Below are 16,804 nucleotides of genomic sequence, written 5' to 3'. Positions count from 1 at the left end.
CTTCTTCTACATTAAGACAGTACAATTTACTGTTTGTTCTAAGCAGTGAGAAAATCTTTTCTCTCAAAACCAGGATTATCTCTCACAGTTTACACTGGCTATGATTAAAGAGGAGCAGAAAGGGACTGGGAGCATGGCACATAGAGAGGAACTGCAAATGCTGCCCTTCACTATCTCTCCAAACCAGAACATGTAATACTTCTAATGGAAATACAGTGCTGTTTTTCTCTGACCAGCTCCGTTATTCTGAGTAACCTGACAAGTCTGAGTCCCAGTTGTACTAGTTTTGACATAAAGCAGAAAATTAGTGGCAGGCTGCAGTGGACAATGATGCATTTACAATGTTGTTTTGGAAGAATGAATGTTGTTTTGAAGGATTACATGTTGTAATTTGTTCAGTAAATCAAGCAAAAGGCAGTATAACAGGAACAGGCAAGGAGCAAGCATCTAATTACTAATGCAAAATAATGCAGTTTATTCACCTTACCATGATTACCATAAGCTCTTATAAAATCACCCTACGGCAGCAAAAACTGCGCACTAGACGAAATGACAACACACTTTCTCCCTTGAAGAGCTTCTACTCTTAACTGCAGATGTGCCCAAATCGTGAGAAGAATACCCAAAAGCAGGCAGGGAAAGAGAGAGCCGGGCTCAGGTGTCTCTGGGGTAACAGCAGACTTAGTGGGACAGAGGACTATAAGGGTGATTCTTACATTGTGCTCCTTCCCTTGCACACTACAACCATCAGCAGAAGTCCTCTATGGGCTAAGATGGGTCGTGCCTTACCAGGGACTAGGTTTGCCCCAGAGAGGGAGGTGTGGTTTGAGCACCGTCTGCAAATGAGATGCTCCTGATTGCCACTTCTACTGTAGGTACTGACAAAGAGGAGACAGGCTGAGGAGGACACATGGGCACAACCCTTATGGATTAGCTAGGTATCTGCGCATCTGGCTTAAATGACCACTTTTCTTCATGCTCATTTTGAAACCACCTCTTCCTTTACTACTTTCTCATCAGAAACGCCTTTTCATTCTTCCTATGTCTCCCAACAGCAGCCCCAGCCACTGCCAGCTGTCTAGAAGCGGCATGGGGGCAAACCAGCTAGTATATAGTGGTGAGATTCCCAGGACTACTTGTTTCCTCAGCTCAGGACAATCAAAGCTTTAGCAGCCAACTGATGTCATCAAATAAAAATGCATCTATGCCAAGTAACTAAGGTAAGCAGCACTGACAAAGGTTGACTCCAATCACATTTTCTCTCCGAGATGACGAGCAGCATGGTGACAAAGAAAAACATGCTAACACCAATGACAGAGAAAACTTGCTAATTTTTCGACCTGGATTCTATCTGGCAAGAAACAAAGTATTTTGTTATCGCGGGACACCATCTATTCTGCTTCTGGGCTAAACTTGGCTCTTAAAATACACTGCAAGTTTGGTGAGTCGGCGCAGGTTTGCAGTCTTAGAAAGTAATTGTTTGTGTACAACACTTCACACAGCAGGAAGATGTAAGAAGAGGAAGAGGAAATGCAGAAAAGTAACTGTTGTTAATGCAAAACGTGTGAAATTGGATTAGAAACACAGTTAGGGCCAAAAGCCCGCCTCTGCTCTAGCTTGTGAGAATTTTGCCCTCGATGGCAGAGAGTAAAAGCACCCTCAAAAGTTCATGGCAGTTTGTAATGCGATCATATCTCAGAACAGAGAGTTAGTGTGCTCACACCAGTCTTGTGTTGGAATCTCAAAATAGCAACTTCATCTAGCCACTTGTGTATGAGACTTGCCAAGTACAAAATTATGAAGAAAATCTCGGCTGGAAGCTTTTTCTATAAAGATCTAGTAATTAAAAATTAGACAAAGTTGTACAAACGGTTTGAAGCATTTGTGTTTTGCATAACTGAAGAAAACGCCTATTCCAGAGAGTGAGATGCTGAAATTTTAAGCCTGATACTTTAATCCAGTGTTTGATTTAAAGAGAAAAGTAATTGCATCCTACTTATCTTGGTGATAAAGAACATGGAGTTGCTGCAGTCAGCCTGGAAGGAAGCCAAGGCAAACACAGGCAGAACTGAAAATTCCCGTTAAGATGACTGAGTGGCAAATGAGGGTTATTTGTTCTAATCAATTTGTTAATTTACTTCTGGAAAAAAAAAGGATTAATTTCTTTCTAATCAAAACAAGGACTTAATAATTACAGTGCATCTGATGAATCAGTATTAAGTAGGCATACCTAGGATTTCTAGTAGATTTTAAAAAATGAAGACAGAGAAGATTTGATACCTCCTCCCCTCCCCAGCCAAAAGAAGACAATCAATCAAGCTCATTTCCCTGCAATGCACAATTCCATGCTAATTTCAAACACCACATTGATTGACCTTCTACTCCAAATTCTTTCATCTCCCCAATCCTGCAGCCCCTGCTGACTTTTCACTCTGCTTTAAGTTGTTCCAAATGTTCTCCCCTACCCATACTCTCAAACACTAGTAACTCTTTAAGCTCTTCCCTTTGCTTGCCACTGATTTAGTGAGGATAACCATATCTGCTGAGGCCTCTCGTCACCTCTGCTGTTGCTACCTAGGCTGCGTCACTTAGGACTCAGCTTCCTATAGTGCTCGGGTTCTGCTTCTTCTCTTTTGGAAAGCAGGATTACAGTAGTCATGAGATGAAGGTAAAAAATAAATGCAAGCTATAACACTTTAAACCTGTCTTTGCAATCTTTCTGTCTAAAGCACTAACAATATTTAATTGCTCTTCTCTGAACTCCAGCCTCATTGATCTCACTCTGACAATGAGGTCTCTGAAGCCTGTCCTGAGCAAATACACCAGCAGCAATTTCATCAGCACTTGGTAGACAGGTCAATGGCAGTGTCTTCACTCCTGCCAAACTCGCAGATGCTGCAAGAAGACAATTACAATGCCGAGACTCAGTACATCTGCAGCCCAGAACAACACTGGCCAGCCTGTACCCCTCGTTAAATGCCAAATGTTTAGTGCCAAAATGTTTGGCATTATTTGCTTAGTTCTCCTGAACATCTAATTCTGAAATTACATTTCCCACGTTGTGACCTTGCTCTTGTTCTCTAACTGATAACAGCATAATTACTTTGGAGAGGCCAGGAGAAGGAGGAACTAGCAGTTCAGTTGACGGGAGGAGATGGGTCTCATGCTGAAGCCAGGCTGGCAAAGTACCCCTCAGCTTCATCTTTTCTCCCAACAGCAGCTATTCCCCCCCACCATCGCCAGCTACTTGACACTCCAGGCATCCAGAACCTCATTAAAACCACACTGCCAGGAGAGAAGAGCAAGTGCTGCAGTGTAGGAAGGCGAAGTAGGTGCATGCCAGCATCTGGAGGGTTCTGGGCAGCCTTCCCTGCCTGCTGGTCCTCCATGGGCAGGATGGGACACTATATGGGTACCAGGCAGCAGCACATCCCTCTCCCACCAGAGTGCCACTTGCTTCACAGCTATCATCGACCTCTGCCTACACTCCTTATGCTCCACTCCATCCCTTTTTGCATATAAAGTTCCAAATGGCTCTTACTTTTTATTTTTAAACCACCAGATTGAGTCTTAATTATTTAAGCATCTTCTAGATTTAGAAAGCTGTTTTGGCTGTGAAAGCAACACTTGGTGCAATCATCTCTCATCAATAAAGCATGGAAACAAATGTGTATGCCTATTGGGAAGAAACTTTATTTAAAGCACATTGTAAAGTCAAGCTTACGTTTACAGATGAGGAAAGACTTAATGCTGGTCACGTTTCAATGAGCTCGTGACATTTTAGTTCAAGTGAGGAAAAACTGGGACTTGTGCCTTATTCCGTCAATTTTTCTCATAGTAGGATTGCTTGACTCTCCTCAAATCAGAAGGGATGCCTTGGAAACATCCAAAACACAGGCCTGGGCAAAGGGTATTCCCAAAGCGCATATTGGTTTTAGAGTTATGCTAGCACTGTTTTTTTATCAGAAACATTGAAACACACAGGTAAGGATGGCTCTGAGCGCTCATATACCACTGAAAACTGCTACAGAGCCTCCAATCACACACACAGAAATCATACTGGGGTTTGTTCCTTCCAAGAGAAAGGGCAGTGGAGACTTAGGCTTTAAAACAAAAAAAAACCCAACCCAATCCAAAATGCATTCCTATTAACATCTTAGTATGGCAAAGAAAGAAGATGGAACAAAAAACTATGGCATGTCAATGTCTGCTTTGGAGGGAGATTTTTTCTTGTCCCATTAAGAGCTTCAGGAAGATTGTTTCTGGTCCCAGTGGGCAAATATGCTGTGTTATCGTGTTGCCTGTTTACAGACCAGCAACACCTCCAGGGACTGTTTGCACACTGACCTTCGAACAGGTTAGATGATGTTACAACACATTGCTTCAGCTAAATGACCATGGACAGGGGACCAGAGTACAGGAGAACTGGGTTGGCACGGTGAGCCTTGGTGGCACCACCTTTATGGCCACCTTCTATAGCCACAGAGGAAGCTCTAGGAAACCCTTTTTCCTCCAGCCTTCAAAAATTGCAAACTGCATCCCACTGAGTGCAGATATTTGATCTTGAATAAAACCCATGCAAATTGCCGCTCGACTCCTCTTCTTTGCAAAGCAAAGCTGCTCTTTACTTATGCAACGTTTTCATTTAATTAGCAAAGAGATGGAACAAACTCTTGGGGGGGGGGGGGGAAGGGCAGGGGAATTTAAAATTATAAGGTCATTCACCACAAAACAGTACGTGAGGCAGGCAAAGAAACAAACTGCTTTCTTCACGTTGGCCATACTAACTCCAAGGTGCCCTCGCTGTTGCCCTGTTACAACACCACAGAGGTACAAAGTGTCTGGAGAGGCCATAGGAGACTTTTCTTCCTCTGTTGAGCATGCTGGCCGCTGGAGAGGAGCCAAAGAGGATGCTTCGACATTCCTTCCTCGGATATCTGACACTGTGGGGATGGGCTCAGTATATGCATCGAAATTACACGACAAAAACAGGGGTTTAATATACAACTGAGTTTAAATCCTAAGTATATGGATCATATATAATCTGGAGAAGAGAATGCTCCAGGGAGACCTTAGAGCAGCCTTCTGGTACCTGAAGGGGACTACAGAAAAGCTGGGGAAGTACTTTTTCCAAGGGCATGGGGTGATGGGGGATGGGTGGGTGGGGGAATGACTGTAAATTGGAAGGGAGAAGATTTAGATTAGACATTAGGAAGAAATTCTTCATTGTGAGGGTGGTGAGGCACTGGCACAGGTTGCCCAGGGAAGTTGCAGATGCTCCATCTATGGAGGTGTTCAATGCCAGGTTGGATGGGGCTTTGAGCAGCCTGATCTGGTGGGGTTGGAACTGGATGGGCTTTAAGGTCCCTTCCAACCCAAACCATTCTATGATTCTGTGATGCTACGATGCTACAATTCTGTGATTCTATGATCCTGATTCTATGATTGTACGATTCTATAAGGAGGTTGCAGAGAAGTGGGTGTTGGTCTCTTCTCCCAAGTGACAGGACAAGAGGGAAGGGCCTCAAGTTGCATCAGGGGAGGTTTAGACTGGACATTAGGAAATATTCTTCACAGAAATGGTTCTCGAGAGAGCTGGGCTCTTCTCCCAAGGGACTGAGGACAGGACAAGGGGGAATGGCCTGAAGCTCCGCCAGGGGAGGTTCAGGCTTGACATCAGGAAAAAATTTTTCACGGAAAGGGTCATCGGGCACTGGAACAGACTGCCCAGGGAGGGGGTTGAGTCACCTTCCCTGGAGGTGTTTAAGGGATGGGTGGATGAGGTGCTGAGGGGCATGGTTTAGGGATTGTTAGGAATGGTTGGACTCCATGACCCAGTGGGTCCCTTCCAACCTGGTGATTCTGTGATTCTATGATTCTATGAGTCTATGATTTAGTATTAGAGAGGTACAGTTGGAGTTAGATGCCTCTAAGGTCTTTTCCAACCTAGTGATTCTAGGATTCTGTGATGCCATAATTCTGTGATCCTCCATTTATCGCACTCAGAACTTACATTCAAAGACGTTCAAATGCCACAAAGCCCATTCCTCAAAACACAGGAAACAGCCTCAGGACGTTCACCCGTGACCTTTAATTAAGGACCGCGGCTCATCTCATTACCACAAGTCTTTAATTACACGATCCCCTATTGTCTTTCACGGCACAGCCTCCGGCTGCTCCAGCTCCCGTTCCATCCCCCGGGACGCCACGGCATCGCCCCCCCACCCTCACACCGCCCACCCGCGCCACCCGCCCGGGACGCTGACGTCACGGTCAGCCCACGGCCGCGGGGGCGGGGCCTCACCGCATTGACCACGCCCCCTCCATTTGACCACCCCATCCAGCGCCCCCTCCAATTGACCACATTGTCTCCGTTGACCACGCCCACTCGCTTTGACCACGCCCATCCCGAACAGGCTACCAAATGACCACGCCCCTTCAATTGACCATGCCCATTCTCCTTACTCACCCCACCCCTTTGGCCCCGCCCCCTCCCTGTGACCGCACTCTTGCAATTGCCCCCGTTGGCCACGCCCCCTCTCTTGGCCTCGACCCCGCGGAGGCGCAGCGTGCACAGAGCGGCCCGGTGCCCTCCGTTGGCCGCGCGCCCTCCAGTTGACCACCCCATCCCTTTGACCACCCTATTCCTTTAACCACGCCCCTCCTCCTTTGGCCATGCCCCTTCCATCTGACCACGTTCTAGTCATTGGCCACGCCCTTCCATTGGTCACGCCCCACCCCATTGGCCACCCCATCCCTTTGACCACGCTCCCTTCCTCTGACCACACCCTCCTTTTGGCCACGCCTCCCGTTGACCACACCCCCTTCCTTTTGGCCACGCCCCCACGGCGGCTCAGCGTGCCGAGAGCCGGCCGGCGCCCTCCCCGCTGCCCCAGCGCCGTTAGGTACGGGTGCGAAGCCGGGCGGGAGGGAGGGAGGGAGGGAGGAGGAGGAGGAAGAAGAAGAAGAAGAAGGGGGAGCGGGTGCCGGGTGGGCGCACCGCGGGCGGGGGGCTCTCAACAAGTGGGGCGGTGGTAGGGACGGGGTTGGGTGGTTTTTTGGCCGCCTTTTCTTTCTGCGGTGCAGCGGGGGGAAGAACAATGATGCAATCTGGCATTGCCATGGCTACTGCATCCCCGGGCGGCGCCCTCCGCCGCGGCGGGGCACGGAGGGGTGGAGCGGGCATGGGGGGGCACGGGCGGACACACGGACACAGGCAGACGGGGACAGACACACACAGACACATGGACGGACCCACGTACGGACAGACACAGACACGTGGGGCAGACGCACGGATGGGCACACACAGACACGCAGACACAGATACACCAACATGCACACGGACACACGGACAGATGCACACACAGATCGACACACAGATATACACAGACTCAGACGCACATGCAGACACAGACATGGACAGACACACAGACAGACACAGACAGATATACACACAGACACACGGGCAGACACACAGACACATGGTTAGATGCACATGGACATATACGGACACACAGACACAGACAGACACACATAGACAGGTATACACACAGACACACGGACATATACGGGCACACAGACAGACACACATAGACATATACACACGGACAGACACACATAGATATACACACAGAGACACGGACAGACACACAGACACATGGATAGATGCACATGGACATATAGGGGCACACAGACAGACACAGAGACACACAGACGCAGACAGACACATAGACAGGTATACACACAGACACACGGACCTATACGGGCACACAGATGGACACAGACACATATATAGACAGATATACACACAGACATATACGGGCACACAGACAGACAGAGACACAGACACAGACGGATACACATAGACAGATATACACACAGACACACGGACAGACACACATAGATATACACACAGAGATGTGGACAGACACACAGACTCATGGATAGATGCACATGGACATATACAGGCACACAGACAGACACACAGAAACACACATTCCACCCCCCCGCTACCCTCACCCCATCCACCTCACCCCTCCATCCTCCACCCACCCCTCCCTGCTCTCAGATCCCTGAGCTCTGGCTGGTGGTGACCTACTGATTTCTGGTTCCCAGTCAGCATCAGAGTCTGGGCATGTTAACCAGGTCAGATAAGTATAAATTTATCTGGATGTGTACTGGAAACTAAAAATTTTAGAGAGGGAGAAGCACCCACATAGACTCTTTATTGTCCTTCAGAGCTTTGGGCAAAAGGAACAGAGGAGCTTTCAACTCCCTGCTGTGAGTGGCAGAAGTGTGAAGACAAAGGTTGCAGGAATGGATTTAGGTGAGGAATGAAAAGGTGTTTAGGGATAAACCTTAAGTGTTCAAGGCCAGGCTGGATGGGGCTTTGAGAAGCCTGGTCTGGTGGGAAGTGTCCTGGACCTGGATGCAGGGGGGTAGACCTGGATCCAGGTGGACCTGGATGGGCTTTAAGTCCCTTTCTACCCAAATCATTCCATGATTCTGTAATGGGAGAACTAGTGACAGAATGCTGCTTTTTCGAAAGGGCACGCAGGTGTCCATTCCTATTAATATTAAAACCCATATTAAAAATAAAAATCCCATATTAAACCCAGGAGAAATAAAAAATACAGGCAGTTACAGGAAGGCTGTGATGCCTTTACTTGCTTATAGGTCAATATTGAGCATGGAACAAAAAGCCTGGAGACGTTTTTTTCCTCTGTGGTGTGCATGTGCATCCCAGGTATGCGTGAGCATCCTGGATGAGCGTGGAACATCCTGCCCGTGTGTGTGCCTTGTGGGTCTGCGTGTGCATCCCACCTGTGTGTGTGCATCCCGCTCGCTCACTGCCCGTAGCTACGCTTGTGGGGATGCGAGGCTGGGAAAGTGGGGCTGCCAGAGGCAGCCGGGTGTGGACAGCTGGAAGAGAGGAGCCGGTGTCAGCAGAGGGTCTTGTCAGAAGAGTTCTTCTTCTTCCCTGAAACTGTAATCTTGTTCACCACCTGTGTTCACATTATTGGTGCAGAAATGGAGCCACCAGTAGTGTAATTCCCAGGTCTGTAGGACACATTAAAGTAGCGCCGTGGAGAGGTATGGTGCTTCTGAAAAGGTGGCTACTCATTTTAAAATCTAAATGGTTTTAGTGTACAAGCGTTAGGGAGTAAGTAGAAAGGGAAGGGCATGCAATAGAAATGTGTCAGTGTGTCAGGTGTGTATACAGGGACTTTCTTAAAAACTTTGTTTCGCTTTTATCTCCTCCATCTCCCTGAAACCTTCAGGCATCAGCAGCATAGGAATTGGCAGCACTCAGGTTTATGCAGAGTATCTGTCCCGAGCAATTTAAGTGTTTTCTCCTTCCCTGCTGCTCCTTCCTCTGGCTGTTTTTTCGCCCTCATTCCCTGGCTGCCTCCCAGGGACGCAGCAGCTGAGGATCTGACTCCAGAGAGCTTTCCGGCACCGATCCGCGCTCCGAATCTGCAAACAAAAGGCCAGTTTTGCAGACCTGGGCAGGAATAGTAACACCTTGGCTTGCTCAGCAAGAAGGGCTCCTGGCAGATGACAAGAGGCGTTTCTCCCTCCGGCAGCTGGGTGTACTGCCTGCTCAGTGTCCCAGCCACGGGTGAACGGCAGTGCCCCGCACGGCTAATTTGTATTCTCTGTGCTTTGGGTGATTTCTGGTGCTGTGGGATTCTGGGCCATGGCGAATAACGCGAGCAAAGAGCTCTGCTGGCTGCTAGCGATGGTGAGGGAAAACAAGACAGGGGCACGGCTGCCCTTCAGTTAGGATGCTTCCGATCAGGAAGTCTCTGAAACCGCTCTGTGTAAATGGAAACACACCCTGCAGCTGAAACCAGAGGAGGACAAGCGTGCAGGCGTGTCCGGCAGCCGCACAGCCTTTCGCTGGAGTTTTGGGTCAGGTCGCTTCCAGCGTGAGGCCATCTCTGCAAGAGCAGCTCTCCTCCAGGGCTTGGCAGCTGCGGGTGTGCTGTAAGCGGTTGGCTTCAGTTATATATCGCTGGTGGCACTGGCTGGGGGGATGGTTTTGCTTTTGCAGCCGTGCAGTTTTTTGTAGATACGGGCTAATGGTGTTGCTGCATCAGTATTAAACTGCTGGCATTGTGAGCAGGGGGTTTATTTATTTTTCATATGAACTTGTGAATAACGCTGAAGAGTTTTGTGAGTTTTGGGGTTGGAATTAGATGATCTTTAAGGTCCCTTCCAACCCAAACTATTCTATGATAGCTCTGGTATTTCACTCTTAAGCCCTCCTTGTTCCTTTAGAGCAGTCACAGCCTGAGATTTTTCTCTGCTGTTGGAAAACTCCAAAGCTAGAGAGAAATACTGATGTATCCTCACCACCGCTGTGGGAGTTGAAGCTGTGTCAGGGAGAATAAGCCTGTGGCATGCCTGATCATCTGAACCTGATTAGCAATGAAAGCTGGACTTTCTTATACAAGTATTCATGTATTTGGGGTGCGCGAGGCATAATCTGTTTTCAGAGCAGCGAGTAGCCAAGGCACGTACTCTGCCTGGGGGGAGCTGGACTTGCATGCGCGGATTTCCCTTGAAGACTTTCTGGTGCGTGGGAATGGCTGGGGTCAGCTGGGTGGAGATCCCTTTCCAGCTTTACATGAACTGAGGAGCGGATGAAAGGCACCGCTGTGCCAACTTTGCTGAAGTTAAGAGTGGGTTTGGCCTCAAAGATACTGGCGCCAGCTGATGTGGGCGAAGGACACTAAAAGACATGCCAGAATTTTGCTGGATTTTACTGAATTTCTTACAATGTAGACGTACATCTGTAAGGTGTGCTGGAAGCTCTTAGGGGCGACTTTGTGGGTTTTATCTCGAAGTAGCGAAGTGAATTTATCATAACTGAACTAACTTAACCCTCCAGTATTTTAGCATTCAAATGCAACCAGGAAGAGCAGCAGTGACATTAATATGCCATGGAGCTTTGTCTTGCAAGCTGTAGAAGTGTCTGGCTGTTAACCTGTTTGCCTCACTGTGCTTTTTAAAAAGCAATTCTGCTTTGTGTGGTTTAGTATCTTTTATACATTAGCAGCTGATTAAATGGAGTATCTTTGACTAAAACTCATGCATGTTTGGTATATAAACATAGCATCATTGAGGATGCTTAGTTTATGTGTTGTCTGACCAGTCTTGGGGTATACTTGACTGTGGTATTTTTAGTAAGCTGATGTTGTCTCTACATTTCTCGGCAGGGATTCCTCTTGTTGCATTCCTTGCCTTTAGTACAGCCGGAGTTGAAATAAAATATTTTGAATTCTCTCCTCTAATCTCTTCTTTCCCTGCTGACCTTCATTTTGTGTTGTTTACAAGAGGAATTAACTTAGAGGAGATACGATTAACTGGACAAAAAAAAATGTAAATGGGAAATAATACCATAAAACCATCAGGTCAGTGGGCAGCACCTTTAATTGCTTGTTTTTTTGTGACTTGCTAGGAACAGGTTTTTGGAAATGTGTTTGAAGATGGAGATTTTTGGAACAATAGTGGAATTGACAATATTTTAGGATTTCAGGCTGATCTGGTGCTCATGTGCAGCAGCTGCAGGTGGAAACCCCTGTGCTTACAGCAATCCAGACCTGCCCCTTGGGAAGCATTTTCCTTGTAAGTGACATTCAGTTGGTAATTGGTTAAATGTCCTCAAGTACTGAGCTGACCTCTTTCCTTTACCTTCCTCATTTTTGGGGCAGCAAACATTGCGACATCAAAAGCTTCTGCTTCTGCTGAGCTTAGAAAAAAACACCCATCCAGGGCAAGGTGATGGTGCTTACAAGGTTAAACTGTTCATATTTTGCTTGTCTTCTAGTGGTCTTGGCAGTCTTCGCTCTGTGGAGGATGGAACAATCTCCCAGTTAATGCTGTCTGTGTCCCACCTTGGACAAATTTTGGGGGGAGAAGCAGCAATTGCATACCGTTTCACGTTAAAACAGTGTTCTTGCTCTGTGTCCTGTTGCCCACTTCCTCCTGGAGCTAGTGCTAAAGTGATGAACATTTGTCCTTGCTTCTGCCAGCTCCTGCCCAACAGGCAGGGCAGGAGCCATGCGATGGTGTGGGGCAGTGATTGAGTGGAAGGATGAGCTCAGGGGCATTTTGGTTGTCACCTTGATGGAGCGATGGCTTAGGCAGCCCTCTGCATGCTGCCAGGCCAAGGGTTCCTGCTATGGCATTGAGGAGGCAGAGCTCCCATGCCATGCACAGAGTCGTCTCCTGGGCTGGTTCATGCCCGAGAGGCTCCTTCAGACCTTTTGGAGCAAATGGGCTCTTGGTGAATATTTTTTTTATTCCAGATGGTAAGGGTTTGTTCTCTGATTTCACACAGAGATAAGGATGCTCTTTCACTGCTGAGCAGCAGAGCTCCAAGTGCCTCTACCTATTATTTTTCACTTATGTAAGGCACAATGTCTTGAGATGGGTTACAAGCAAACTCCATTACCCGTTCAAAGCTACTAAACCTCCACTTAGATTTGGCAGCTCTTTGTATAGGTCAGACAGGCATGTGTAGTAGTGCTGCTATTTGCTATAACCTCCCCTGCGTAACTAAACAACTTTGTCCTCTTAATCTCAGTCCTCTTTCCTTACCTTCTTTCATTGCCATGTCTGAAATTAGTCACATAGGGGTAAAATCTATAAAACTGTTTAAACACAGGAATGCTCTGGAGGCTGTTGGCTTCAGCTCTTTCTGGTAATTCTTCTGGTTTCCTTTATTTACAGTGTACAAAATGATCTTCTTCCAGGATGCAACATATGCTTTTGAAAGCTGTTTGACTACATAATAGACTTAAGAAATTGATGCTTCCTGCATGCCAGTCAGAGCACACTTCTCTCTGTGCATCCAAACACTTCACAAAACTGACAATAATCCTTGTAATCTGTAGCTGTTTTGTTATGCGCAATAGAAACTCTGATCTGCTTTGTGATTCTTAAATGTGTTAAAAATGCAGACGATTCCTGCAGTCCAAACGTTTTATGCATGCTGGCATTGGAAACTTTTCCCCTTAGGTGGTAGATCACGCACAAGGACAAATGAAAAGGATAATCAATGAATTACACAGAAGCTTGTTTGAAAACTTATTTCCAGTCCAGATTGCTTTGCTATGACCTCTCCCAAGGCTGTTTAAATTTGGTATTGCAGCAATATGGTTAAGAGGGCATTGCTTAGGCTGACATCCCTGGACTTCCTAAGTGCTGATTGGTAAAGTGGTTTATATCTGGGTTCCTAAGGGCACCAAAAGCTGTTCCCTGCATCCAGCGGAACAGCAGTTATATCTCTGTTTGATAAAAGTTATTGCAAACAGTGACACGGATTGATTTTTTTGATTGACAAATCAAATAAATGCTGCCTCCAATCTTACTATGGATGAAACTTGTAGAGTTGCTATGGACTGTGTACACAGTGGCTCTCCCTACATCTGTTTAGTGAAATTAATCTCCTAAAATTTATGGCTTTAGTTTTTCTATGTGTATTTTGGCATTTAGGACACATTATCTTTGGAGGGTTAATAAGAGCACAAGAGCTAACTTGTCCAAAACATGTGGTCAGTAAATGTTTTCCTGCTGCGTTCAACGTGTTGGAGAATTATTTAATTTCCTTGATGAAATGGTTGACTCATGAAACAGAAAGCATCAAGCACAATAGCTGTCTAACAAATCCTTTACCAGGTGTAGAGATTTTACAGATGCGTGCTGCTAAGTCTAATTGTCGCTTCTCCCAGAACAAATGAATCATGCTACTTCTGCTGAACTCACTGCTGCAGATGAAAAGTTGATCTCAGCATCCTATTGAGTCTGGATATTTTTTATGCCCTTATTAAAGCATTATTAGCTGTAGAGGTTGTACTTCTCTAATGTTAGCTTTGTTGATGACCAATTGCATACTGACCACGTAGAAGTATAAAAACCTTCCATGAGCTTGTATTTTAGCGTGCTAAAGTTTCCTGGATTTAATTGGCCTCTGTGTCAAAGCTTCACATGAATATTTGCCTGCCAGGTGAGGTGCTTTGGGCGATGACTAAATACACTGAGTTGCTCTAACATTTACAAACAAACCTTGCTTGTGGGAAGCTACAAGAAATGTGGAACAAGCCTTTTTTCCTGCGTTTTCAAATCCTGCCCTGTTCTTTGATCCCTGCATAACCCTACCCTTTGAGGGTCAGCGATTTGAACAAAGTGACTATTCCTCTTCAGTTATCGCTTGGAAGCATTCCTCTCCCTCTGTGACCTTGAGAAAACAGTTTCTCTTCTTGTCGGCTGTCTTTGCTGTGACTGGAGGGTAATTGCTTTTTTCTGTGCGCAAGTTGAGGCTTTCTGTTATGAAATGTAGAATTGATTTCAAAAAGGACGTAGTCCTGATTTTAAGTAACACTTCAGCTTTTAAGGTGTTGAAGGATGTTTCTGTTGGTGTCCTAAGGATGTTACCAGTGTTAGACAGAAACTCAACAAATACTAATTTGCAGAGTAATGTGGTTTGGTTATTAAACCTATACACCTCAAAGTATCATATGGTTTTAGGCCATATATTTGGCTAATTATTTCATAAGCAAGCAAGTTTGCACTGCTGCCTGGTTTACTCTTTTTTTTTTTTTCTCCCCTCCTTTTACTTTATTCTGTTATAAACTCGTGGGGAAGCATCTTGGATTAAGGCAGTGTTTCTGCTGTGTGCTTGTTGGGTAAGGAGCCCCTAGCAAGTGCTAGTTACGGAAAAATGCCTTCTTCCCTTAGATGCTGTACAGTTGCAGGTTTGGAGCAGACTGCAGGTTGGTGGAGGCGCTCCTCTGCCTCTCTTGAGTTAAAACCATGGCATCCATATTCAGATAGAGATTTTCAAGCTCAAATCAGGTCTTGAAGCTCTTAGAAATGAGCAAAAGAAATCTCCTTGTACATGAACCATTACTTTATCACTTGTTAAGGCAGGTGTCTGAACATACGGGTCTAGTTCTTGCCCTGGTCCTGTGTCTTCAGGTTTAGTTTCACTCGATACAATGAAGACTTGGGAAACTGTAGACCCTTATACCTTAATATTTATAGGCTTTCCCTTAGATGTGCTATTTCTATGCACATAATTTAATAGGAAAGATTCTGTTAACCTTTTCTTGAAGAATTATCTCCTGCTCCCAGGAGGCTTTTAAAAATGCTGACTTTTTGAATCATCATTTTGAAAATCATCTCCTAGCCAAACAGTAGGGAGAACCTTTGACTGAAATAACAATAATTAAACCTTTAACCGGTTAGGAGGATGACATTCTCTAATGTTTAACATCGCCCTGCCCTTTAGAAAAAGAAACTTGAGAAACATTTTTGCATGCTGAAGTTCAAATGTCATGCTCATTTGGGTGCATGGCACATGTGGTTGCTGAAAAGTATGTATGTGTTCATTTCATTCACATGGCTTCTTGCAAGCTTTTGAGCAAGAACTCGCATGGTAGCTGCAGGACAATGTTGGTAGAGGCACAAGAAACTGGATTTGGCTTGAAAGACACAATGATAAGTAGTTGTCCTTGCATCTTTACGTATGCGCTTATATGGATTGTAGGGTAGGAGATGCTTATAGTGAATTTCTGATTCTGGTTTGGTGGCTCGTTTCTAACTGGCGGTACTGGTACGGAGAGGTCACTCTAAGCTGATCACAGACCCTGTGAACTGGTGCACGCTTTCATCTCTTTGTCCTAGATTACGGTCATGGATTTATTCCTTGTGTCATAGATCTGTCTCTCAGTTCACTCATGTACAGTGGCCTTTTGGCACGTTGTTAAGCCTTACATTAGTCTTGTGAGCTTGACTTATTGTGTGCACGAAGGCTCATTAATGGGGAAAATCCCTGCACTTGTAACACAGTTCAAAATTTCCTTTTTTTAAATTTAAAAATATATATGACATAGTGATGAAAAATAAGCTAGTCCAGCAGGCCTGATTACTTATGGATTTTTCTCCACCTCCCTACCAGATGTAAGCAGAAAAGCCTCTTGCAAAAAACATGAGCTGTTTTTTTCTATATCTTATTGAATTCTGACTTCCATATCACACAGAAGGCGCAGCCTATGCCACGGTCACCTTTGCAGCCTCTTGTTAGCTCTGGCTACAGCTGAAGTGACTGCTCTTGCCAGGCTCAGCCGCAGGCTGGGAAATTTCAGATGAACGTTCCCGTCACCTTCTGCAAGGAGTTAAAATGTAGTGTAAGGGCTAGAGGAAGATGCAAGTGCAAGGGAACACCAGTGATATACAGGGTGGCAGACTCATTACAAAGAGATAGCACTGAGCAGGTCAGTAAGGAGCACTCTGTTTGGGAAGCCTTGTCTGCTCTCTTAAAAACAGGAAAAATAAAAAATACAGGCGGTTACAGAAAGGTCATGATGCCCTTGCTTGCTTATAGGTCAACACTGAACACCAGCATAAGACATTTTTCGAGCCAACAGGGGTTATCAGACCACTTGTCATGAGAGTTTAAATGACTGTCTATCCGTTCTCTGGGTTTGCAGCCTTTATCAGATTCTCAAGTAATTCTGAAGTCTCAGGAGGTCTTTGAGGCCATAGTCGGTCCTCTGCTTTCCTTGGCAGGTTCCTGGAACCTCTAACTTCCCTACCCTTTTTTCTGGCCTTTCAAACCTGTCATCATCTGCCTTTGAAGCAAGCAAAAGCAGGCTGCCGGCCTGACCATGCCTTGCAGAACAAAAATACCCTTTGGTGGTACTTTGTATTGATTTCTTGTTCTATTCCCACTGCTAAGTGGTTGCATTAAGGTACAAGAAGGGACTGCTAATGTTTTCAAAGGTTTTTCTGT

At 45.9% G+C, this 16,804-nt stretch overlaps 1 protein-coding gene across 3 annotated transcripts in view; it reads left to right on the top strand.

Moving 5' to 3' along the window:
- Positions 1-6,812: 6,812 nt before the first annotated feature.
- Positions 6,813-16,804, top strand: part of ELOVL5 (ELOVL fatty acid elongase 5) — a 41,866-nt gene continuing 31,874 nt past the window's right edge. Inside the window, exon 1 of one of the 3 annotated variants that reach the window (XM_009567784.2) lies at positions 6,813-6,905. Coding sequence is in view for 1 of the 3 variants with exons in the window: in XM_054062271.1 (XP_053918246.1) it covers positions 8,317-8,326 (10 nt within the window). In the remaining 2 variants the exon portion in view is untranslated. Of the gene's footprint in view, positions 6,906-8,307; positions 8,327-9,844; positions 9,991-16,804 lie in introns of those variants that run through there. The other 2 variants (XM_054062271.1, XM_054062272.1) reach the window with 2 other exon arrangements.

Source organism: Cuculus canorus, chromosome 3 (assembly GCF_017976375.1).
Source record: "Cuculus canorus isolate bCucCan1 chromosome 3, bCucCan1.pri, whole genome shotgun sequence".
NCBI lineage: Eukaryota > Metazoa > Chordata > Aves > Cuculiformes > Cuculidae > Cuculus > Cuculus canorus.
Note: the sequence above shows the minus strand (reverse complement) of the source record. Positions and strands in the feature narration are given on the sequence as shown.